The sequence below is a fragment of the Hyaena hyaena genome, unplaced genomic scaffold (assembly GCF_003009895.1).
Source record: "Hyaena hyaena isolate Hyena2069 unplaced genomic scaffold, ASM300989v1 scaffold_248, whole genome shotgun sequence".
NCBI classification, from domain to species: Eukaryota; Metazoa; Chordata; class Mammalia; order Carnivora; family Hyaenidae; genus Hyaena; species Hyaena hyaena.
In genome coordinates, this window is record NW_024080881.1 from 852,018 (window position 1) to 874,643 (window position 22,626).

General features: G+C 59.2%; 5 protein-coding genes across 8 annotated transcripts; 2 read left to right on the forward strand and 3 right to left on the reverse strand.

Moving 5' to 3' along the window:
* The first annotated feature begins 34 nt into the window (after positions 1–34).
* Positions 35–4,736, forward strand: TM7SF2 (transmembrane 7 superfamily member 2). Of its 2 annotated transcripts, none has more exons than XM_039244732.1 (10): positions 35–248; positions 653–849; positions 945–999; positions 1,363–1,557; positions 1,640–1,743; positions 3,144–3,263; positions 3,351–3,519; positions 3,741–3,821; positions 3,913–4,035; positions 4,377–4,736. In XM_039244732.1, the coding sequence occupies exons 1-10, from the start codon at positions 197–199 to the stop codon at positions 4,535–4,537; spliced, it is 1,257 nt and encodes a 418-aa protein (XP_039100663.1). In that variant the 5' UTR covers positions 35–196; the 3' UTR covers positions 4,538–4,736. The 2 variants fall into 2 exon arrangements, with proteins under 2 accessions (XP_039100663.1, XP_039100665.1); XM_039244734.1 differs by lacking the exon at positions 35–248 and adding an exon at positions 269–349.
* A 128-nt stretch (positions 4,737–4,864) lies between these two features.
* ZNHIT2 (zinc finger HIT-type containing 2) lies at positions 4,865–6,177 on the reverse strand. Its single transcript, XM_039244735.1, has one exon. The coding sequence runs from the start codon at positions 6,133–6,135 to the stop codon at positions 4,939–4,941; it is 1,197 nt and encodes a 398-aa protein (XP_039100666.1). The 5' UTR covers positions 6,136–6,177; the 3' UTR covers positions 4,865–4,938.
* Positions 6,178–8,499: 2,322 nt separating this feature from the next.
* FAU (FAU ubiquitin like and ribosomal protein S30 fusion) lies at positions 8,500–9,856 on the reverse strand. The gene is made up of 5 exons (XM_039244730.1): positions 9,745–9,856; positions 9,400–9,482; positions 9,162–9,306; positions 8,847–8,902; positions 8,500–8,674 (listed from the first exon to the last, which is right to left on the reverse strand). The coding sequence occupies exons 2-5, from the start codon at positions 9,472–9,474 to the stop codon at positions 8,549–8,551; spliced, it is 402 nt and encodes a 133-aa protein (XP_039100661.1). The 5' UTR covers positions 9,475–9,482; positions 9,745–9,856; the 3' UTR covers positions 8,500–8,548.
* Positions 9,857–9,974: 118 nt separating this feature from the next.
* Positions 9,975–15,058, forward strand: MRPL49 (mitochondrial ribosomal protein L49). Of its 2 annotated transcripts, none has more exons than XM_039244728.1 (4): positions 9,975–10,116; positions 12,667–12,817; positions 13,618–13,742; positions 13,855–15,058. In XM_039244728.1, the coding sequence occupies exons 1-4, from the start codon at positions 10,018–10,020 to the stop codon at positions 13,999–14,001; spliced, it is 522 nt and encodes a 173-aa protein (XP_039100659.1). In that variant the 5' UTR covers positions 9,975–10,017; the 3' UTR covers positions 14,002–15,058. The 2 variants fall into 2 exon arrangements, with proteins under 2 accessions (XP_039100659.1, XP_039100660.1); XM_039244729.1 differs by having other exon boundaries at positions 9,975–10,095.
* On the reverse strand, positions 14,974–22,291 carry SYVN1 (synoviolin 1). Of its 2 annotated transcripts, none has more exons than XM_039244727.1 (16): positions 22,192–22,291; positions 21,192–21,341; positions 20,862–20,954; positions 20,632–20,784; positions 20,459–20,507; positions 19,938–20,041; positions 19,168–19,294; positions 18,967–19,066; positions 18,811–18,876; positions 18,599–18,715; positions 18,342–18,505; positions 17,931–18,059; positions 17,679–17,834; positions 17,391–17,577; positions 16,266–16,414; positions 14,974–16,188 (listed from the first exon to the last, which is right to left on the reverse strand). In XM_039244727.1, exons 2-16 carry the CDS (start codon positions 21,321–21,323, stop codon positions 16,082–16,084), a joined length of 1,833 nt encoding a protein of 610 aa, XP_039100658.1. In that variant the 5' UTR covers positions 21,324–21,341; positions 22,192–22,291; the 3' UTR covers positions 14,974–16,081. The 2 variants fall into 2 exon arrangements, with proteins under 2 accessions (XP_039100658.1, XP_039100657.1); XM_039244726.1 differs by having other exon boundaries at positions 21,997–22,284.
* Between the last annotated feature and the right edge of the window lie 335 nt (positions 22,292–22,626).

The window sequence follows — 22,626 nt, forward strand, 5'->3', positions numbered from 1 at the left end:
GCCAGAATGGGCCGGGGGCGGGTCCATTTAAAGACCTCAGGACTCCGGCGGTTGTAGTCCGAGCTCCGGGACCAAGCAGGCGCTGGCGAGGCGGGCCGCTCCTCTGCGTCACCAAGCTCATCTCCTGGGGGATGGGGTGGACTGTGTTCCTTTGACGGACTCTTGTGTACCCCCAGCCCCTGGCGGAGTGGATACCATGGCCTCGCCTCAGGGCTCCCGGGCTCCGCTGGAATTCGGGGGACCCCTGGGTAAATGGGGCAGGCGGGGCTGGGGTCAGAGGCTTGGCGAGGACGGGCTGAACTCCGAGATGGGGGAGGATGCAGAATCTGAGAATGGCAGGCTTGGAAGGGTATCCCGAGGCAGAGGGACCTGGGGGGTTGCGGGGGGGGGTTGTCTGGGGAGGGGTCTGCCGAGTGCGGGTCCACAGGGCGGGGGAATGAACGGAGTACCAAAGCAGGGGGAGGATCTTTGGGGGAGCATGGGGGCGGGGACCAAGATGGAAGTCTGGGAAGGGGCTGAGGGCTGCGGACGGGCTATGGAAGGGGGCAGTGGGGACGCTGAGGGGGCCCTGGAGGCAGCGGGGCGCCTGCGGGTGGTCGTGGGCGTGTTGTGGAGCGGACCCCCGACGCGACCGCCGCCCCCCCTTCCCCAGGCGCCGCGGCGCTGATGCTGCTGCTCCCTGCCACCATGTTCCACCTGCTCCTGGTGGCCCGCTCGGGCCCGGCGCGCCTCCTGGGCCTACCCCCCTACCTGCCGGGCCCCGAAGTGCTGTGGAGCCCCCAGATGCTGCTACTGTGGCTCACCTGGCTCGGCCTTCAGGCGGCTCTCTACCTACTGCCGGCGCGCAAGGTGTGGACTCGGCCGCGGGGAGGCGGGCAGAGGGAGCGGGCGCCACTAGAGAGAAGGCAGGCTCACCTCTTACCAGAGCCCCTTTGTGCCTGCAGGTGGCCGAGGGGCTGGAACTGAAGGACAAGAGTCGCCTGCGCTACCCCATTAACGGTGCCTGGGGGATCCCGGCGCCGGAGTTGTGCCGGTGGGGGTGGGGCTCCAGGCCCCGTGGAGATTAGTCCCCCACCCCAAGCTCCGATAGACGCCTATTTTATGCTATGTGCCCAGGCAGGCATCGGGGCTCTCCCTGTCCCTCTCCACGTCCCTTGTCCCTCCACCCCTACCCCGCAGCATTTGCTGCTACTCTGTGCCCCAGAGCGGTGGTTGGAGTGACCCACTGAAAGCCAAGGGCAAAGTCCCTGACTTCCCTGGGCTTTGGACTGTTTATATGTGTTGGGGTGGGGGGTGGCATGGAGGGGGAGAGCAGAGGGGTGGGGGCGCAGCCCCCAAGACTCACTGTGTACTGCGGTTCAGGCTTCCAGGCCCTGGTGCTGACGGCCCTGTTGGTGGGCTTGGCAGTGTCCGTGGGGCTCCCTCTGGGGGCGCTCCCGGAAATGCTCCTGCCCTTGGCGTTTGCGGCTACCCTCACCGCCTTCGTCTTCAGCTTCCTCCTCTTTCTGAAGGCTCTGGTAGCCCCTGCCTCCGCCCTGGCACCTGGGGGGAACTCAGGTGAGAGGGGGCCTGGCAGGGAGCGGATGGGGCCAGGTGGGGGGTGCTTTTGCTTTCATCTTCATCCCCCACTATTCTCCAGGCAATCCCATCTACGACTTTTTCCTGGGACGGGAGCTCAACCCGCGCATCTGTTCCTTTGACTTCAAATATTTCTGTGAACTGCGGCCTGGCCTCATCGGCTGGGTATGCTGGGCGCGACTAAGAGGAGGGGTGGGATGGGTAAGCTGTGCTTAGGCAGGGCAAGGCCAATATCGCGCAGATGTAAGCCCTTATTCATTCATTCCACAAATATTTGTTGGGTCCACTGTGTGCCCTGGGCACCGCTCTAGATACAAGGAGACACAGGAGAAAAAGTTACAGGAAAGCAAGAAAAACAAAAATCTCTGTCCTCATGGAGCCTACATTCTATTGGGAAAGGCAGACAAGACCCAAGTAAAAAATATATAGCATGGCTAGGGAGAAAAGACATGGAGGGAGTTAGGTGAGCAGATGCAACTTTAAATAAAGTGGTCAAGCTCAAAATCTATTTTGAGGACAGGAGAGGGTGACGCTATGCTCTCCGCAGGTCCAAGTTGGTGCCCAGCTTAATACCGGTCATTGGGGGCAGCAACCTGTTCCTCATTGGTGGCCTTGATGACATGCCAACTGTGGTTTTTGGTTATAATCCCCCATGCTGGGCTGTGGTCAGGATTTCTCAAAGGATCTCTCAGGCAAGAGGGGAGAGGAGTGCCAAGTGTCTGTCATGGACCCGGACCCTGGCCTCTGAGACCATTTCCTTGTGTGTGAAATGGAATAAAGTCAGAGAACTTCCTGCTAAGGTTCTTGTGAGGATTAGAAGTGGGAACATTAATGATACCACCAAACCCAGTGATACCAGAATGGGGTGCTCAGCCCAGGCTGGCTGCCAGCTAGCCGTTATTGTTCACTATGTGCCAGAATCATCGTGCTTCGCGCGTCCATGCTCTAGGTCAACTGGTCCTCAGCTCCATAAGGCAGGTCCATGATTATCTCCATTTCCCACATAGGGTGGGGGAAAGGAGGCTTTGGAGAGGGTAAGCAGCTTGCCTAAGTAGCAAAGCTGAGATTCAAAACCAGGTCTGTTTTAAAGATTTTGTGTTTTTTAAATGTTTTTTTTTTGGGGGGGGGCAGAGAGAGAGAGAGAGAGAGAGGGAGGGAGAGAGAATCCCAAGCAGGCCCCATGCTGTCAGCAGAGCCTGACATGGGGCTTGAGCTCACGAACTGTGAGATCATGACCTGAGCGAAAATCAAGAGTCACACGCTTAACCGACAGAGCCACCCAGGTGTCCCAAAACCAGGTCTGTTTTAATCTTTCTCCCAAAAGGAATATTATAGGACAAGGCAAGAGTCAGTCAACAGGCAGGGAGCACTTCTGGAAGCATCTATTGCAGTTTTTGCCCCTGGGTATAGGGCCTGGATCCATTCAACGAAGGGCTGAGGACTTAGTGACTGAGAGCGGAGAGCTATAAGGGGAAAGGCTGGCTTCTGCCCCATGTAGGTACTACCACCTCTGTAGAGACGGGCTGGGGACACACTGCCCTGTTGTCCTTCCGCCACCACCCCAGGTCCTCATCAACCTGGCCCTGCTGATGCAGGAAGCAGAGCTTCGGGGGAGTCCCTCCCTGGCCATGTGGCTGGTCAACGGCTTCCAGCTACTCTACGTGGGTGACGCTCTCTGGCATGAGGTGAGGCTGGCCTGGGCGAAGAGGCAGGGAGGGCATTTGAGGAACTTATGGGGACTAAGCCAGTGCGTCTGGGTCCCATCCCTGCAGGAGGCTGTTCTCACCACCATGGACATCACGCACGACGGGTTTGGCTTCATGCTGGCCTTTGGGGACCTAGCGTGGGTGCCCTTCACTTACAGCCTGCAGGCCCAGTTCCTGCTGCACCACCCGCAGCCCCTGGGGCTGCCCATGGCCTCAGTCATCTGCCTCATCAACGGTCAGTCTGGAAGGGCCTCCTCCCCCTTCCATTCATTCATGTTACATTTATCCAGCATCTGGTGGGTACTAAGCCTCAGGCACTTCTCTAAAGCAGCGGGGTGGGGAGGACGGGGTCCTAGGTCTCCCCGCCAACTGGGTCTGGGCTGTGGGGGGATGGTCAGGGCCCGGCAGAAGGCTATAACCCCTGACGCTGACCATTTGCTCATGCTTTCCCCCTAGCTGTTGGTTACTACATCTTCCGAGGAGCCAATTCCCAGAAAAACACCTTCCGCAAGAATCCTTCTGACCCCAGAGTGGCTGGTGAGCTGGGTTTCCAGGGAGCCGGGAGTGAAGCAGTACAGCTGGGCTTCCTGCAGTGCCCCCCCCTCCCCACTACCTGTCTTTCCCCCAGGCCTTGAGACCATCCCTACAGCCACGGGGCGACAGCTGCTAGTGTCTGGGTGGTGGGGTCTGGTCCGCCATCCCAACTACCTTGGAGACCTCATCATGGCTCTAGCATGGTCCCTGCCCTGTGGTGAGTGGCTTGGGTGGGCACGGGATGTGGGTGGGGGGCACGCATGGGAGGGGCAGAGATGGTGAACACAGGATGCCCAGGCTGGGTGTGGAAGGGAGAGCAGGGATGCGCCCTAGTGGAGCAAGCAGTCCGGGGGAGGGGGGGGAGGGGGCGGGGATGGGCATGGGGACTCCCTGAGTGGCCAGGAGCAGATGTTCCTCCATCCAACCTAAGCTGTGCCCGCGCCTTGCCGGGGACCCTGGACCTTTCCCCCAAGAGCCCAGATGTCCCTGCGAGCCAGCAGGTGTGGAAATCTTGAACCCGGGGCTGCTGAGGGATCACAGCCTCCCCTTCCCCCACAGGCGTGTCTCACCTGCTGCCCTACTTTTACCTCCTCTACTTCACGGCGCTGCTGGTGCACCGGGAGGCCCGCGATGAGCAGCAGTGCCTGCAGAAATACGGCCGGGCCTGGCACGAGTACTGCCGGCGTGTGCCTTACCGGATCCTGCCCTACGTCTACTGAGCAGCTTTGCGCGTCCCGGGCTGGGGCACATGCGCACCCAGCACCGGGAGCCTGGACCCTCCCCTGCTCTGAGCTCCTAGGGGCAGGGAGGAACAGCCTCAGGGAGGTGCTCTGGAGCCAGGAGAAATGAAGCCAGTGCCCCAAAACAGGAGCGGACGGGGCTGCCCTTCCTCGTAGGATAAACGCCTGGAACCCTTAATCCCACTTCTCTTCCTTCCTGGGACTGGGGTGTTGAAAACTTGGCTGGGTCAGCCCTGATCCGGAGAAGCTGAGAGGTGGTTTGTGGGCCCCAGAGTCGGCGGCTGGGGCGGGGCGGGACAACAGCTGTTACTCAGAAATGGGCGCTGCGAACAGGGCAGCCCGGTCACAGCTTTATTCCCGAGAAAGAGACAGATCCCAGTTCAGCCGGGGAGCTCCTCGATGAGAATTCTTGGAGCGGGTGGCAGGGGGCCGCCCCAAAGGCGCTCCAGCTCCCCAGTGAGGGCTGCCACCTCCTCGGCGGCCACAGCGTGGGCTCTGTGGGCCCTGGCACAGTCCAGAGCCAGGGGCGTGAGCGCCGCCTCGTTTTCATTGGTCCAGGCCAGCAGGAACTGGCACTTCTTCCGCGCCCGGTAGAGGCGATCTCGCTCCTTGGCAGCCACCGCTTGCCTCCGGGCCTGGCCCAGGGTCCGTGCCAGGTGGCCCAGGGCCGCCAGCGTGTAGCCTTTCTGGGCGGCCGGGCCTTCGCCCATCAGGATGCGGGCGACCTCGCGCATGGCACCCCGTGTGCCCAGGGGCCCGGGAGGATGCTCGCCCGCTTCGAGCACCTGGCCTGCGGCTTGCAGGGCTTCCTCGGCCGAGTCGAAGACCTGCTGCGCGCCCAGGGCCCCGGAAACGCCGAGCAGCGTGGCACAGAAGTCGGAGAGCAGGGCGTCGTCGTCGCCGCCGTGGTACAAGGCCAGGGTGTGTGCGTAGGCGAACAGCACGTTGGGCAGCTGGAAGCGCACAAGCGGCGAGGCCAGGCCACGGCTCAGGCTGGCCAGCGTGGGGATCCGAGTGGGCACCGGGGGCGCGCAGGCCTCGGGGGCGTCTCCGAGCGATGGCTCGGCGGCGGCCTCCTTCACGGGTGCCGGTGGCGTCCTCGCGGGGGTGGGCTCTTGCCCTACAGGGTCACCGCACGCGGCGGCGTCCACCTCCTCCAGGAGCGGCGGCCCGGCCCCGCGTCCCCACCACCACGGCCGCCACGGGGGCAGCAGCCGCCCGGCCTCGCCCCGGCTCAGCAGTCGCTCGAAGGCCGCCTTCTCGGCCGGGGCCAGGAGTTCCCAGAGCCCGGAGGGGCCGCCGGATGCCGGGCCAGGCCTGAGGCCTACGTCCTCGGGGTCGTCCTCGGTCTCGCGTTGCTCACGCAGCCGCCGAAGGGCGCTGGCCAGGCGGCTGGGGGAGGCGCTGCGGCCGCGGAGCTCTCCCAGCACCTGGTCCCGGTAGAAGTCTTCGGCGCAGGTGCCGTGCGCCCGGTAGCAGCGCAGCGAGCAGTAGGGCACATTGCAGCGAGGGCAGGTGTAGCGCGCCGGCTGGGCCTCCCCGGCCGGGCAAAATCCACACGGCCCGGCCGGCTCCATGGCAACCGGCGTCCCGCGCGGCTCGCGAACACTCACAGGCTGCTCTGGGCAACTTCCGGCGCTCATCGGTTGCTTCCGCCTCCAAGCGAGGCTAACGGGGCGGAGCCAGAGTTCCCGAGGACTCTCGGCAACTTCCGCCCACACTCGGAAGCCAAGCCCCATCCTTCTATCAAGGAGTGCTCGGGCAGGGGCGGGTCCCGACGCACAGGCCCCGCCCCGAGCGGTGAGAGAGGGTACGAGCTCCGCTGGTACCAGCTCGCCCCCTAGTGGTTCCCTTTTCGGCACCAAAAAGCGTGACCGCGGAAACAACTTTGCAAGGCACCCACTCTAGGCGGCTATTTGCGCCAGGCCCTTGGCGGAGGAGATGCGTCCCCGAGCTGGAAGGGCAGCCATTCTAACTAGGGGGACACTGGCAAATAAAGGGGAGAGTAGAAAAAGGATGAAGTAGAATCTACTTGGCCTAGATTGTGTGTGTGTGTGTGTGTGTGTATTGCAGGCATTTCCCCTCAAAAGCAAATTTTCAGTTATCTGAACTTGATTTCCCCTCCAAACCTATGGTTTATTCAACTTTTTAAAGGGGAGAATCCATACTAGGTGCCAAAATCACATCGGGGTCAGAGACGTGGTCCCTGTCCTAATGGAGCTTAATTTGTGGTAGAGTGTGGGTGATGGCCCACACAAACCATGGCAAGCGCCCTGAAGACTTGACCCATGGCACCCATCAAAGTGAGCTCTGGTTCTTTAGTCCCTCACCTCACATCTAGTCCCTGCCCAGTATGTTGTATTTCTCTCAATATGGATCATTTATTTCCCTATCAAGATCTGGATGGATTTGATGACCTTCCAATCTGCTCATTCTCTACATCCCAACCACCACTGGTCTCAGCCACTGGTCCCTCAACTGATTTCCTTTCTTGCCAGCTGTCCAGAAAAATCAGGCAGATAAAGTACTGCATCACAAGTCAGATCACATCAGGCCCTTGCTTTAAGCCCTGCCCTGTGCTTGGTGACGCTCCATTGCCACTTAACTCAAACCCAAACTCCTGTCCGTGTTGACAAAACCACACAGCTTTGCACACAGTTCTCCTGGCTGGAACTCTGGTCATCTCACCTGACCAGGTTCTGTTTTAGGTGTCACACATCCCGTCTTCAGAGACCTTCCCCAGGATATCGGATCTGTCCACCCCTCACTGCCCCTTTTTCATTACAACACCCTGCTTCCTTTCTTTGAAGCTCTAGCACTTGTAACTAACTAGCTTCTGATTTAAACCCACAAGAATGCAAACTCCTAGCTGGGAGGGGGGCATGTCTTTTTTCTAAAAGATTACTAGGGAGAAAAATAGCCAATATACTTGCATGCTTCCCATGTGGCAAGTGCTGGCCTCAGCCCTTCACATCCTTTATTCATCTCCACAGCAACTCTCAAGAGATGATGGCAGAGATTAAATACCTAGTTTAAGGTCAGGTAGTCAGAATACAAATGAAGCGAGGATGCAGAATGCAGGCAGTCCAAATCTAGATCCCGAGGCCTTTACCTCATGTTATACTGTATTCCAAGAAGGAGCAGATTGTCATCAGGCAATGCTTGCTGTAGAGGCCACTTTTGGGCAATGGAAACCTCAGGTAGAAGGGCCCACAGCAACCACCAGGCTGAATGCAAATAGGCCCATCAGATGGCCCACCTCAAAACATCCAGTCATGGCTGACCAATGAGCTACCTGCAACCTGGCACAGGCATCAAAACAGGAAAATTCCATACGTTCTCCCACCTCCTCAGCTTCCCCCACGCCTGCCTCCTGCCAGTCTCTTCTTTGCTGTCCTGCCCTCCCTCCCCAGCAGTGTATTCAATAAACTTCTCTTTTGTTCTGCGTTGGGTGAATTCTTTACACTGCCTGTCCCAGTCACTGGCCTCCACTCAATTGGGTCCCCGTGCGCTTTCTGAAGTGGGGACAAACCGGACCCTTGCCAAGGACTCCACTAAGGCCACAGCTGGTCCCAACTTCAAGGGCAGGTCAGAATGGCTTTCCCTGGCCGGTCTACTGCTCAAACTCCTCTCCTGCCTCCATAGTCCTCCACCAATTGTTGGCACCTTCTGTTTAAAGCACAAGAACAAAAAAGGATTTGGGGGAATGACCAGGTTATCCGGGGCGGGAAACTCGCCCAACTCTACATCGGAAGAGCTGGCACCTGCGGTTGCTAATGTTCGTGGTAAGCCTCTTCTCGTAGTTGATCACTTTTCCTCCACGCCAGCCAAGGGTCCCTGCCTCTTCCAACTTGACAGTACCAAGAACTAATGAACACACGACCAGCCCTAGGAGCCATGCATCCCCCTGAGGCCCTGCAAGTGAATATAAAACCGTGAGATGACTGGACTAAGTGGCTTTATTGGGGGCAAGCCAGGATTACAACAGACTTAAGAGTTGGCATTGGGGCCCTTCTTCTTTCCAAAGGTGGGCACCACGTTGACAAAGCGCCGGTTGTACTGCATCCGTCGCTTGGCTCGGCCTGTCTTCTTCTTCTTCTTCTCCTGTTTGGCCACCTGGGAAAAGGGAGGAATGATGAGCCCCTGGTTGGCTTCCTCCATGCCTTCCCTCAGTCTTAACTCCAGAGAGAAGGCAGACAGAGGAAAGACCAGAGGTCTTGGCTTAGCTTTCATAGAAGGAAACAAAACAAAACAAAGTTCAAGGAACACCACTAATACTCTCACCTACCTTAGGAGTCTGCCCTCTTACTTTCCCAGCACGGGCCAGCGAACCATGGACTTTACCTGCGGTGGGAAAGGTCAGGAAGAGTTAGGAGAGCGAGAAGACCCCACCCAGTAGAATCCTTTCTCAATTCAAGGCTTCACAGGGTCTGTAAGTCACTGAAAACAGAACTAGGCTCTGGCTCAAGCTCCCACGGACCTCTTAAGAGTTCCTTCTATGGGAGGTAAACAAGAACCGCCCCGGATTGAGGACCATGAACTCCACCTACCACACTCGTTATGAGCTTACAAACAGTTCAAAGGACAATCCTCCCCAGCTCACCTCCAAGCATGCGGCCGGCTACTTCCAGGGTGGTCAGAGCCTCCACTCCACACTGCCCCAGGGTAGCCTCATCCTCTAGGGGCGTGCCCGCCAGGAGCATGACTTGATCCTCCGGAGCGATGCCCTCCAGAGAGGCTACATGAGCCTACGGGGAAAAATAAGACTCATCAGCGTTCCCGTGGGAGGATGAGATTAAAAACAAAGAGGATGGAGCCTAGGAAGCACCAAGCAGCCTCACCTTGATCTGGGCGACCGTCTCCTGGCCGGTCACCTCGAGGGTGTGTAGCTCCTGGGCACGGACAAAGAGCTGCATGTCGGCAACTGAAGAAAGAAAGGCTTATATGAGAAAGAATGCTCTGGGAGACAAGGGTCGGAGGAAGGGTGGCGGGCCGGGACCGATCGCTCTGGGATCGGTGGTCGCGGGATCTCACGTGGGTAAGGCCGAACCTGTCGGGGCGGTCGGGTGGGGACCAGAACCTGACCCTCAGAAGAGCCCTTCTCCTTCTACTTTTCCCGCGTCTTCTGACCTCGCGGCCAACCTGCTGCTAAGCTCTCCGGATCCAGCGAGGGCCCAAAATCTTACCTGAACTACGGCCACCGCAGCCGCGACCGCGAAGATGGAGTCGAGAAAGAGGAAGGAAGAAGGGCGCGCACGTCCTCACCGCCTGCTGCGTGCCACGTCACTGCTGAGCGACGGCGAAGGCCTCTGGTTTTTGTACCGCTCACGGTAGTCCTAGCTCCGCCTCTTTACGCTTTGCGCAGGCGTTCTTTCGGTCCGGGGGGGCGGTGCGCCCAGGAAGGGGCGGGATCAACCTGGTTGCGCGCGCAGAAGGCCGGTGTACGGGAGCGGTTCAAGATGGCAGCGGCCGTATTCCGAGCTTCGCTGAGGGGCTGGAGAACCGGCGTCCAGCCGGGCTGCGGGCTCCGGCGGCTGGTGAGAGCGCTGAGACTGGAGGTGGGGGAAGAGGGTTGCGTGCGGGTCTCGTTGTTATTCTTGTAACCCTGGAGCTCAGATACAAGATTGAGAAGCAAAGTGCAGGGCCTGCGGCGCGCAACGGTGTGAGGGGCTTGGAACCTGATTGGTGGACAGCTCGGGTTAGTCAGAAATGGGAGGGGCTACCCATCCACGCTTGCTGCGTAATTTTAGAAAGGGAAACCGTTTCACAGTGTAGGGGTTGGCCCCAGATCTTTGGCGACACTTAAGAGAACTTGGGGTTCATGATATACAGGCCACTTCATTCTGCTTGTAACCCCCAGGGCTATCAGGATTCCAGGATATTTGTTGGAAGATGGGAGGACAGACTGCGGAGAGTTACCATAGGTGGATTGTTTATTAGTGTCCTAATTTTTCCTTGATGGTAAAAGGGGGTAATAAAATACCTGTGTCATTGTAGGAATTAACTCAAAACAATACCCATAATACATTTATTCCACTGCCTGATCGTGGTTATATGAGGCCAAAACGTTCACATCAGATGATAGTGAGTGGCATTATCAAGATTGCTGAAAGTGCCTCATCCCAGAACTAGAATGTTTAGAGGAAACTTGCTGGGAGCCGCACTGGCCTCGCTGGATGACAGTCACAGCAAGGAAATGGCAGTGTTTGCACAGCTCCTCCCATGAGAAATGAAAACTGGGATCTCCTTCTGCTACTACTGGCTCATGTTGGAAATGAACCTGCTGGTATTGAACAGGCCTCACAATATTCCAGATCAGACTGATATTCCCCACACATATTCCTGATAAGGAAAAGCATATTCCTGCCTTTACGAAAGAGATTTTAGATGAAAGTACTGTGGATGATTGTCAAAAGGCTCTTCCTATGGGCCTTGCAGATCCAAGACTTAGATAATAAAGGGGGTTAAGAACACAGAAGTTACAATCGAACCTGGCTGCCAAGACAAAGAGCCTAATTTAGCGTTAAAAAACAGATAAGGGCAGAACTTAAGGCCTACTTTCCGCAAACACCCTCCCTTACACTGGCGGCTGGGGTGAGGATAGATAAGAGTAGCTAAAACATAACCCAAAAACAAAGGCCGACACATTTAGGGCTTCCATGGTGTTTACACATCCAGCATCAGGTCAAAAAGGTTTCCACAGACAACTTATTAACCAGTTCAAAATGACTCCTAGCCTGTCTTTTTACAAGTTAACCTAATGTCCTAATCCTAGCGTTATTAGAACAAATATGTTTGTCAGCCTGTTTTTCACTAAGAACACCCTGTTATTTCCTTAGTTGTAAGATTTACTCAGCCTCACTATGATTGGGGTAATTCTGCAAGAATACTTCCAAAAAACCAGGTCTTGTACACTTTTCAAAGCATCTTATCACAAAGAGCTTTCCATTGTAAAAATTCCTTTTTCTGATCTCATGTTGTCGTTGGACCTTTAAATAAAGACACCAAACCTAACAGGACAGAGATGCCTGCCTGGTGATCAGAAAGAATCTCGGGGCTCGCTCTCTCTCTTGCCGACACCGTCCATCCTTCAGGGACCCCTGGACGTGCTGGAGCCAGCCTCTGGCAGAAACTTAAAAAAAATTTTTTTTTTATGCTTATTTTTGAGACAGAGAGACTGCGAGCAGGCAAGGGGCAGAGAGCGGGGGAGACACAGAATCCAAAGCGGGCTCAAAGCTCTAGGCTCTGAGCTGTCAGCACAGAACCTGACACAGGGCTCGAACTCACCAACCGCGAAATCATGACCTGAGCCGAAGTTGTACACGCGACCAACCGAGCCACCTAGGCGCCTCTAGAAGAAACTTTAAAATACTGAAAAATGCCGGGGCATCTGGGTGGCTCGGTGGGTTGAGTGTCTGTCTTCGGCTCAGGTCATGATCTCACAGTCAGTGAGTTCGAGCCCCGTGTCCGGCTCTGTGCTGACAGCTCAGAGCCTGGGGCCTGCTTTGGATTCTGTCTCCTCCTCTCTCTGCCCCTCCCCTGCTCAACTCTGTTCTGTCTCTCAAAAATGACTAAAAGTTAAAAGAAAATTTTTAAATACTGAAAAATGCTGTATTGATCTGATTTACAGTAAGTTGGCTTTGGGTCAGGAGTCCCACAGAAATCCCTAGAGAGGCAGGTCCTTCAGAGTGCCTGAACTTCTTTTCAATCCCACGTCTACCCCGGCAAACTGAAGTCTGGTGCTTTCCTACCTCCAGGCTTTTTTTTGTTTATGCCATTCTCTGCACCCGTGTTTCCCTTTTTTTTTTAAATGTTTTATTTATTTATTAAAAATTTTTTTTAATTTATGTTTTTATTTATTTCTGAGAGAGAGAGAGACCCAGAATCTGAAGCAGGCTCCAGGCTCTGAGCTGTCAGCACAGAGCCCGACATGGGGCTCGAACCCACGAACTGTGAGATCATGACCTGAGCTGAAGTCGGACACCCAACCGGCTGAGCCACCCAGGCGCCCCCTGTGTTTCCCTTTCTGCCTACTGAGGTTCTGCGTCTCCTGTGGGGGTGCCTGGGCCAATGGATCAGTGGTGGTTTCCTTTTGGTTTTGGCTGCAGAGCCAGACCCAGGGGCCTCCGGATTACCCCAGCTTTGTGGAGTCTGTGGACGAATACCAGTTTGTGGAGCGCCTGTTACCCCCTAGCAGCATCCCAGAGCCCCCAGAGCATGAACGTTACCCCACTCCTAGTGGCTGGCAGCCACCCAGAGGTGAGCTGGCTGACGGGGAGGGCTTGGAAGCTACCGGAAACCTCTCCTAGTGGTGTTCCTCCCCGGCTGAGGCTCTGGAGTCCCCAGTGGGTTCCGGGCTTGTGTTGAGGTCACTCAGGGCTTAGCACCTGTCTCATGTTCAAGGAAGGGCCTGGGGATGCAGCCCTGTTTTACTAGTGCCCATCCATGCACGCTCCTGGGATGAGGTCTTCCCATTCAGGAAGAGTGACGCAGAGAGAGAAGACCCAAGAGCTGGGACCTCACCACCCCCCCCCCCCCCGACTCCGGTAGGCCTCGTACCATAATTGAGAACAGAGCTTGGGAGTTGGGCAGTTCTAGGTTCGAATTTGGCTCCATTCTTATTGCCAGTGTGATCATTAGTCACATAGTTTCTCAAAATGGAGATAATCTGCTCAGGACTTAACACAGTGCTTAACACAGAGCCCAGCATGTGGTAGGTAGGTGTTCAGTGCTTGCAAATCCCCATTTCTTTGTGCCAGAGCTTGATTTTAGCCTCCCTACCCAGGGGTGAAGTGCAAGGATTGGCCCCAGGTGAGGACCTGGGGAGGCGTGGCCCTGACCTCATCTCTTCTTGAGCACCTTCTCGTGCCAGGCCCTGGGTTGGGCCTGCGAGATTACCGGGTGAACAGTCTGGTCCTGGCTCTAAACCTCGGGAAGGAGCGGGTCTTCGACCTGAGATCTAGAGGTAGATTCTGCGTAGACTATGAGGGGAAGGGTGTTGGCTACGGTGATGTAAAGCCGGGGCAGATTTGACCCCTCGCCGTTCCTCCCTGCCACAGACCCCCCGCCCGACCTGCCCTACTTTGTGCGGCGCTCCCGTATGCACAACATCCCTGTCTACACGGACATCACACACGGCAACCGCCAGATGACTGTGATCCGAAAGGTGGAGGGGGACATTTGGGTAAGTGAGGGGGTTGGTCAGGGTCTGAGTCCAACCCTTTCAGGGCTGAAGGGATGGGAGTCCGCTAGAGGGGATGGTCTGACTGGGCTTGGTTTGTTCTCTTCCCACCCAGGCTCTGCAGAAGGATGTGGAAGATTTCCTGAGTCCACTGCTGGGGAAGACCCCTGTCACCCAGGTCAATGAGGTGACAGGTACCCTGCGGGTCAAGGGCTACTTTGACCAGCAGCTCAAAGCCTGGCTCCTGGAAAAGGGCTTCTGAGGCCCCCCCTGCGCAGCCTGATGGCAGCCCCCGCAACTAGAGTCCGGGGTGGGGATGGGGGGTCTCGGGAGGGAGACAGCTGTAGGAGCAACGAGGACAGCAGGGGTAGGGTAGGGCGAGGCGCGTAGGCAGGTTAACGGGAGGGCTCAGGGCTTCAGAGCAGGCCTTGCTCACATCAAGGGGGGACGAGACCCTGTAAAATTGGGGGAGGGCTGTCTGTCACTGGCCTCTGCCTTCATTGGAGCTCACTGGGCGCAGCTCTTCAAATTCTGGAGGTTGCTGACTGGCCCTCTGGCGGAATAGCCCCACCCAGTTTAGGGGAGGGGAACACCAGGCTGAGCGCGTCCCCCCTTGGCCCCCAGGCCCGGCCCGGCTTGGTGGAGGCTGTGGAGAACACGGTAACTCCGGCATGGGGCCTGGAGGGCTTCAGTTCCAAGTGCAGTACTGGGTGGAGGCACAGAGCCCCCGCGTCAGCCCCTGGCCTCATTCTTTAGCCCCGAGAAGTGGAAGGCCCAGTCGCCTTTGCTCTGTTCTAGGCCAGAGTCGGGCCTGACTGGGTTTCTAGCTCCAGAAAGCTAAGGCGTTAGCTTTAGCCAGTCTGTCCGCGAGGGGGTGCTTGGGAGACCCCAGCGGCCCGGCGCAGAGCGAGCCCGCCTTCCCGGCCCCCCGAGCTGGTGTCGGGCAGCCAGGGGGACCTCGGGAAGGAAGATGCTGGCCTTCTGCCCCTGCTGTCCCATCCTGCTCCGGGCCCGGGCATCGTCACGCTTGCCTCGTCCCTGGAGTTATAAAAGCTTAGCCTCTCGGGGGCTCGGTTTCTTCATCTGGAAAATGGGGTATCGTCCTAATGGTTTAATGGCTTGTCTAAATAAGCCGCCCCCCCCCCCCCCCCCCCCCCCCCAGGGACGCTCAAGTCCTAGCCTGAGCGAGTCGACGACTCCGGCACACCGTCCCGGGATACCAGCTCCACCGTGGTCAATGCAAGTCTTTATTTGGCGGTATATACAGTTTAAGCTATTAAAATTTGTACAATATTTACAAATTAAATAATCATCTGAAACGGTCTCCAGCAACTCTTGTAACACAAAACCGAGGGAAAAAAAGACAAGGGCGGGCAGGCCTCGGCTCCTGTGGTCCCTGCCTGGCCCAGTGCCTTTTCTAAACTGGAAAGACCAGGAGTCTGATGCTCCTGCTCCTCTTTCCTAGGGTCAGCATTCAAGTTCAAAGACAAAATTTAAGCCAAAAGACAACGGCAAGGAATTCCAATTCTTCTAAACTCAAGAAAAGTTCTGTTGAGTTGAGAAGTGGCCTTCCCCACACTCTGCGGCCTGCAGTGGCTCCGGGGCGCACACGGGCCCTCTGCCTACAGCGAGGCCGGGCAGTGGTTGCTGGGCGAAACCGCGAAGTCTCGCTGGAGACAAACCGCCGGGGCGGGGAGAGGGGCGTGGGCACCTGAGTGGCACCTGCCTGCTCCTCGGCCCCCGGGCACTACTCCTGTCCCAGAGCCGTGAAGCTGCCTCTAGGACACGCAACACCACAGGGCATAAGTGACGCAGCCACCGTCAAAAAGAGCTTCGAGAGAGTTCAGGGTGAGAAAAGGGAACTCGGTACCAGTCGTGGTGGGTGGCCCCGGGAGCAAGCTCCTGGCCTGCCTCCAGCCCCTGAAGTTCACACATGGGATTGGGGAGCTAATACTGTTCAGCACTGAAGCGACTTCACACACATACACACACACACACACAAGTGGACTTAGAAGGACTGCCCCTTCTCCCAGAGAGGGGGGCAGAGGGCTTCTCGGAGACTGCCTTTCTGCCTTCACGGCCCCAGCGGAAAAGGGTGAAGGGCTGGAAAGAAAGGTGGGGACTGACCCGAGATCCCTACGGCTGCCCGGGATTGGAAGGGCTGGAGTCAACTGGGGCCTCAGGCTTCCTTCCCCTTGGCCTAGGCGGTGCCACCTCCTTTTGTCTCAGAGCTGGGGGTTCTTGCTCCCTGGTGCACACAGAGAGGGAGCTGGCACTTGGTGGCAGGACACGTTACAGCGAGGGCTGCTCAAGAGTGGAGGCAGGGGAGGCCTGGGGTAGGGTCAGTGGGCAACGGGGGACTCCAGCTTCTGCAGGCGGCGGCGGCGGAGCTCTGCTGCGTCAGGCTCCCCGTCCTCCGGCAGCTCCTCCGTGCCCACGGACTCGGGAGCTGGGGACAGAGTTCGGAAGTGGAACCCACAGAAGTTCCCTCCCGCCCCCGCCCCCCTCCAGGCTCACCGAGACTACCTGGAGGCTTGTCTGGTTCAGGGGCTGGTGGGGAAGCTCCTGGGGATGGGGTGGTGGCCTCAGAGCTGGGGACGCTGGTGGGGGTGGCGGCAGTGACAACTCCAGGGGTCTCCTCAGTGGGGCTGACTGAGGTGGCAGGCCGGGGGGGCCTAGGAGAGAAGAGACGAGACGAGGGATGTGAGGCCTGGAAACCTGGCGTGATTGGGAAGGTTCTGCCCTTGGTGAGCCTTGCAGGGTGGAGTCTGCACACACGCGCCTCCGTGGCCTGAGTCCGCAGCAGACACGAGTGAGCGTGTTCTCGGGATTCCAGGCTACAGGCTGACCAAGGTACGTGCGGGCAGGAACTGCTGGCCTTGCTCACTGGTAAACCATGGCCCCTAGCAGGCTGCCAGGCTCCGCACAGAGTTCCCACCCGGACTTTCCACTGAAGAAAACTGTATTCAGGTCGCTCAGACTCCCAACTCCCCTCCAAGCCTGTGCTCTCACTGCTGTGTGCCAGGCACTGTGCACGGAACCTGTGAACAGGCTTTAGAACCCTTCTATTCTAAAGTGATAGCAGTCACCCAGCAAATGAATGGTGGGGACCACAACTTGAGCTTAGACCAAGCTGGTTCTGAGTGACTTTTTTTTTTTTTAATTTAGTTTTAAGAGAGAGGGAGAGTGAGTGTGTGAGTAGGGGAGAGGCATTCGAAGTGGCTTCTGTGCTGACAGCAGCCAGCCCAGTGCAGGGCTCGAACTCACAAACTGTGAGATCGTGACCTGAGCCGAAGTCGGACGTTTAGCAGGTGGCCCCGGGTGACTTATCTGCGGTCTCAGATCAGGGTCAGTGATTTCCAGGCACGGGGTCCCCATATAGGAGAAAGGTACCCATAATGAATTAAAACGCTGACAATTATATGAGTAATTTGACTACAGAAGAATATAAAGAAGCAAGATTCAAAGTCAGCTCTAACAATCAGCCCTCCTGAGACCCACGCGGGTCCCTGTAGCGAGGAATAGAGGCAGCAAGAAACCCAGAGATGCTGCTATGCCTACAGAGAGGTGACCGGGATCGGCAGGTATCACAGGGTGGCAAAAGAGAAAGGGGCCCAGCTCCCCCCTGCCCCGGGCCCCGGGCGGACGCACCCCAGGGAGGCCAGCACGGTGAGGTACTGGTTGATCTGCAGCATGGCGGCGTCCAGCAGCGTGTGGATGTTGCGCAGGCTCTGCAGCCGGGCCTCCAGGTGCTGCCGCTCGTGGCCTTCCAGAGCCCGCAGCTCCTCCGGAGTCAGCCCGGCGAAGCCAGCGGGGGGCACGGGCATCGGGGGGAAGGCTGCAGGGAGGCGGAGGCTCAGCCGGGGTGGTGGGACTGCCTGGGGTCGGGGGCTGACACCCTCTACCCTCCAGATCGACCCCGAGGGTGGCTCAGGTTACCGAAGGGCAGAGGCAGCGGCATGCCCATCCAGGGTGGAGGGAAGGGGAAGCCCGGAGCGGGGCCGGCCTCAGGGCCGGGGGCAGAGCCAGGTGCCGAGGCGGAGGCGGCGGTGGTGGCAGCTGTGGTCGTGGCTGCTCCGCTGGGCCGAGAAAGGGCTGGTGCGGAGTGAGAACAGGAAGTTGCTGAGTGCTGAGGCCTCTGCTTCCACTCCTCCCACCCTCTGACTGTCGCAGCAGCCGAGAAAGACTCACCCGCACTGGTGGATGGAGGGGCCGCAGCCTCTCCGGAGCTGGGGGGAGGCGGGACAGGTGGAAAGGGGCCCATGGGGGGCCACAGCGGGAACATGCCCGGAGGAAACGGAGGCAGGAGACCCTGGGGGACTGCAGAGAGGACGAGGCAGTGAGGAAACGTGCAAGTGAGACCGCTCCAAATCACATGCGAGAGGCCCACTGTTAGGAACTCTGTCCTGCTCCCTCAGGCCTCTCTGAGCTCAGCACTGATGACCCGTGACTGCAATGCATTGGTGTCTCTTTCTATGACCCCTCTCCTACCCAGACTGAGCTGCTGGAGGACAGGGGCTCTGATTCACCTCCGTGCTTCCCATCCCCAGCTCCGGGCAAGTACTCGACAGTGTGCTGGATGGCCAAATGAGGGGCACTCACAGTTAGGGGGCTGGGGCAGGAGCGGTGCGGGGTGAGGGGCAGGTGGTGGCCCCTGATCCGCAGGCTCAGGGGGCGGAGGTGACTGGGTCGGCAGTGATGCCCGGAGGACGTCCATACGGCAGGTAGGGCAAGTCTGCTGCCGCTGGAACCAGGAGCGCAGGCAGCTGGGGGTCAAGACCAGGTGATGGTCAGAGAGTCCCCACGGGCCGCCTTCCAGGGCCCAGCCCCTGCTGTCGGGCTCGCCGGGCCCCGCCCACCTGGTATGGAAAATGTGGTTGCAGGGCAGCCTCTTGGCACCGGTCACCATCTCCTCCCGGCAGATGATGCAGACATTGTCCATCGCCTGGAGCTCCTCCGGGGTGGCATCGGGATACCTGGTCAGGACAAGGCCAGGGAGAGGTCCAGCCAGGGGTGGGGACAGAGGAACCTGGGGCGGAACTAGGGAGAGCAGGCGGCCCGGCCCACTTACAGCGTGTTCATGTTGCGGATGGCTCGGCGAGACATGATGGCATCTGTCACGGCCTTCTTGAACTGCCTGAAGGGAGAGTTTCAGTGAAAGTTGGGTGAGGGAGGAGAATCAGGTGTGGGCCAGGGGCAGGGGCAGGGCGGGCTGGGCTGAGCTTACCTCATGGCCAGGTACATAGGCCGGATGGCAAAGAGAGGGAAGGTGTGCACCTTGATCATGATAGTCATGAACGCCATGTACAGCAAGACCTTGATGAAGCCTGGGGGGCAAGGGGAGGTGCAGAGAGCAGCAGTCACCGGGCCCGGGAGGCAGGGCCGGGGACACCGGGCCCGGTCAGGGGGAGGCCCGGGCTCTTCTCACCTGTAAACAGCTCCGTGTAGAGCATGTACACGGCCTTGTTGTCCCAGGGGTTCTCGCTCTGCAGGTCCACGGAGTGCAGCACGTACTTGATGAAGATGGTGAGCACCATGGTCATCAGGATGGCGTACTGGCGGGAGGCGGGGGCGGGGTACGTGAGCACACAGCGCCCCCTCGCCCCGGTCACCCTCTGCCGCGCGCAGGCCTCTGCACAGCAGAGTGCAATGACACAAGCGTGGTACTGGACACGGCTGCGGTCTTCCGAGCGCCTCCGCGCACTCGCCGGCGGGACCTCTGGCCGCTCAGCAGACCCCTCTGAACCGCAGAGCTGGCCTGTCTGCCGAGCGACAGAACTAACCGTTCCTTAACGACTGTTGCTTTGCGGATTAAAAGACACAGCTCCGGCGCTTGGCACAGGGTCTAGCGCGCAGTGGGGACGTGAGCTGCTGTCACTCAGCACCTCCCCCACCGTCCACCAAGCCAAGTCCTCCCATCCATCGGCAGCCAGCTCCTCTGGCATCACGTTCCAGGAAGGCCCTCCCCGAGCGCCAGGCCAGGGCTCCCCCTCCACCCAAGCCTCCTTCCGTGCTCCCCCTGCTCTCCTAGGCGTGGGAGGGCCCAAGGCAGGAGGGGAGACGGACCGGTGGCTGCTCCTCGGTGGCCTGCACGGGCCTGGCCACAGAGCAGGTGCTCAGTGAGGGTCTGCCGCGTGATTCCGGGCACGTTCAGTGCTGCCTCAGGCCTGTCCTCCCAGCCTCCCGAGCCAGTTTTACCTCAAAGCCAAACACCAGCTGCACAGAGGCCCCACGGGTCAAGATGCTGTGATAGGCATGGCTGACGAAGAGGAAGTCCAGGGTGCCCAGGAGGAACATGAGGGCTGTGGGACCCCCGAAGGGGGGGCAGGTGGGGTCAGCTCAGGGCCTGACAGCCACTTCCCACTTCGAGACCCCTCCCACCCTCATGCCCACCAGGGCCCTAGCCATCTAGTCAGGAGGCTTGAACCCAGCCCCCTGGGAACCCCAGTTGTGCCTCGGAGGGCACGGGAGCAGCCCAAGCTCCAGGTGAGAAGGCCAAGAGCCGAGGGGCTGGACAGTTGTGAAGCCCTGGAGCGGAACAGGGCACAGAGGATGCAAATTAACCTCCCGAATTATCTTTCCTGTACAGCTGCGGGGGGAGGGGGAAGCCCGTGCCCCAGTGCACGGGTCCACAGTTAGTGACTTATCACGTTCCATCCTCCCTAGCGCCTCTTCCCCCTCCAGCTCCCTCCTCTCCTTTCCCCAAGGGTCTCACTCACAGATGATGCGGCAGTGAAACAGCCAGGAGATGTTGGGGCTGCGCTCCATCTGAGACAGAGCAGAAACGGGGCCCGTTGGGAAGGCCAGGGCTCACCCCACACCCCCAGACCAGCCTTCACGAGCCCACCACCTCCCATCTGCCTTGGAGAACCCCCCCCACCCCCCAACTCACAAAGTCCACACGGTCCTCAGCCAGCCAGTGAAAACACTTGAGGAAGAGAAGGAGAGTGAAGAGTGCAACGAAGCGGGGGCTGAAGTCGTCTCGAAAGACGGTGAAGGCCAGACAAGTCTCAGTGACAGCGTACCAGGAACGTTCCAGAAGGTGCTGGGCGTTGGGCAAAGAAGAGCTCAAGACATTCTGCTTGCCCAACTCCCTGCCCCTCACTTCTGGAGTCATCTTACCTCCATCTCTGCTGCCCTCAGCTGTCCAAAGAACACCTTGCCCATCACTTTGCCCAAGAGAAAGACAAGGACAAAGGCCTGGATGTAGAGGACCTAGAAGTGAGAAGAGGCTATGGTTTGAGGTCACTTTCTGCTCTGCTATGTCTGGGGCTCATGATTCCGGAACCTCCCTATGCCCCGGTCCCCGTGGTCCCCGTTCGTTCAAAGTTCGGAGCCAGTGGCCCCGCTTCCCGCCTCTCCCGCTTACCTGCCCTCTAGCTCCGCCCCTGCCTCAGACAGACTCCTCCTTCCCTCCCAGGGAGCTCCTCCCACCCTGAGCCCTGAACTCACTGCCATGCTGGGGCTGGACTTGGTCAAGTACACCACGGTAGGGTAGAACTGGTGCTTGAGGTAGTAGGCGTGAGCCACGACGGCCCCGGTCAGCGCCAGGCTGGCCGCCATCATCACTGCGGTGCGGAACATCGCTCCGGCCTGGAGGACCTGCGTGGGGACAGGGAGAGAAGAACCTGCGTGATGCGCACACTGCGCAAACCCAGCACAGCGCCTACCGCGCGCTGTCACTAAACGCGCGCGCGAGAAGACCCCCCCCACCTCTCCTTCACTATCATGACGTCAAGCAGAGCACAAGTCCCCCCCCGCCCCCCATTTTACAAACAAGAAAATGGAGGCTCAAAGGGGGTTAAGCGATCAGACTGACGCACGTCTTGGAGCCTAGAGCCTGGGTCAGTTTTGTCTCAAATCTAGGGCTCTTTCTGCGCCGCCTGCCAAGCCACCGCCTCCAGGGAGGCAAGGGGACAGGCAAACGTGTTGCAGGAGGGAGAACGGCTACCCCGGGCTCTACCGCGAGGGTGATGGGGGAGATGCAAACGCAGAAGTCTCCAGAAGCGGTTACGTGCCGCCTGGCCTGGGAGAAGCCAGGCGCTGGGGGGCGCAGCCGGGCAGGCGACAGCGCCGGTGACAGCTCGGCCCGGGTGCGCAACCCCGCGGCGCGCCCCGCGGGAGCGGGCGGGATACGTCAGCCTGGAACCCCGGCGTCCCCCAACCCCCGGGGCAATGCCCACTCGGGGCACCGGAGAAACGGCCGACCGGAGGGATGCAGCGGCGGCACGGCCAGGGACCCGGGGCGCCCCCGCACCTGTAAGCGCCGGGAGCCGCGAACGTCGCAGGTGGGGCCCAGACTCCGGAGAGCGGCCGCGCGGGCGCCTGAGGTCTACCGCCAGCTGACAAGCCGCAAGCGGGGCTGAGGGGGCGCGCCGACCCCGGAGACCGCAAGGGGAGGGCCCAGGTCCCGACTCCAACCACAACCCGGGCCCCACCCCGGCCGACTCACCCAGAGCCCAGCGCCGCGAGCCCGCTCAATCCCCGCGACTGCGGAGGCGGCCCCGGTTAACAACACTCCCCACCCCCTGCGAGCCGGAACTTCGGGGGAGAGACACCTCACTTCCGGCGGGGCGCGGCGTGGATCGTACCAAGTGCGCCCTCCCTTTGGCCGCGCCGCGCACCGTCCGTGGTGCCGGCAGCGGTAGTGCCACCGGTGTATCTAGGCTTGGTGCTCACGGCCGGAGCGAGAGACGCGAGAGGTGGTCGGAGCGGAATGGGACAACCCGGGAGGTGGCTGGAGTCCCCCCATGTGTTCGTGAAAGATGGTATCGCCTCCTCCGCTGAGTGTACTCCACCGAGCGGAGGGCTCGGGCTCTCCGAGCGGCTGGGAGGCGGGGCTTCGCGCGGGCCGTACCACTTGGAAGGGGGAGTGTGCAAGGGGCAA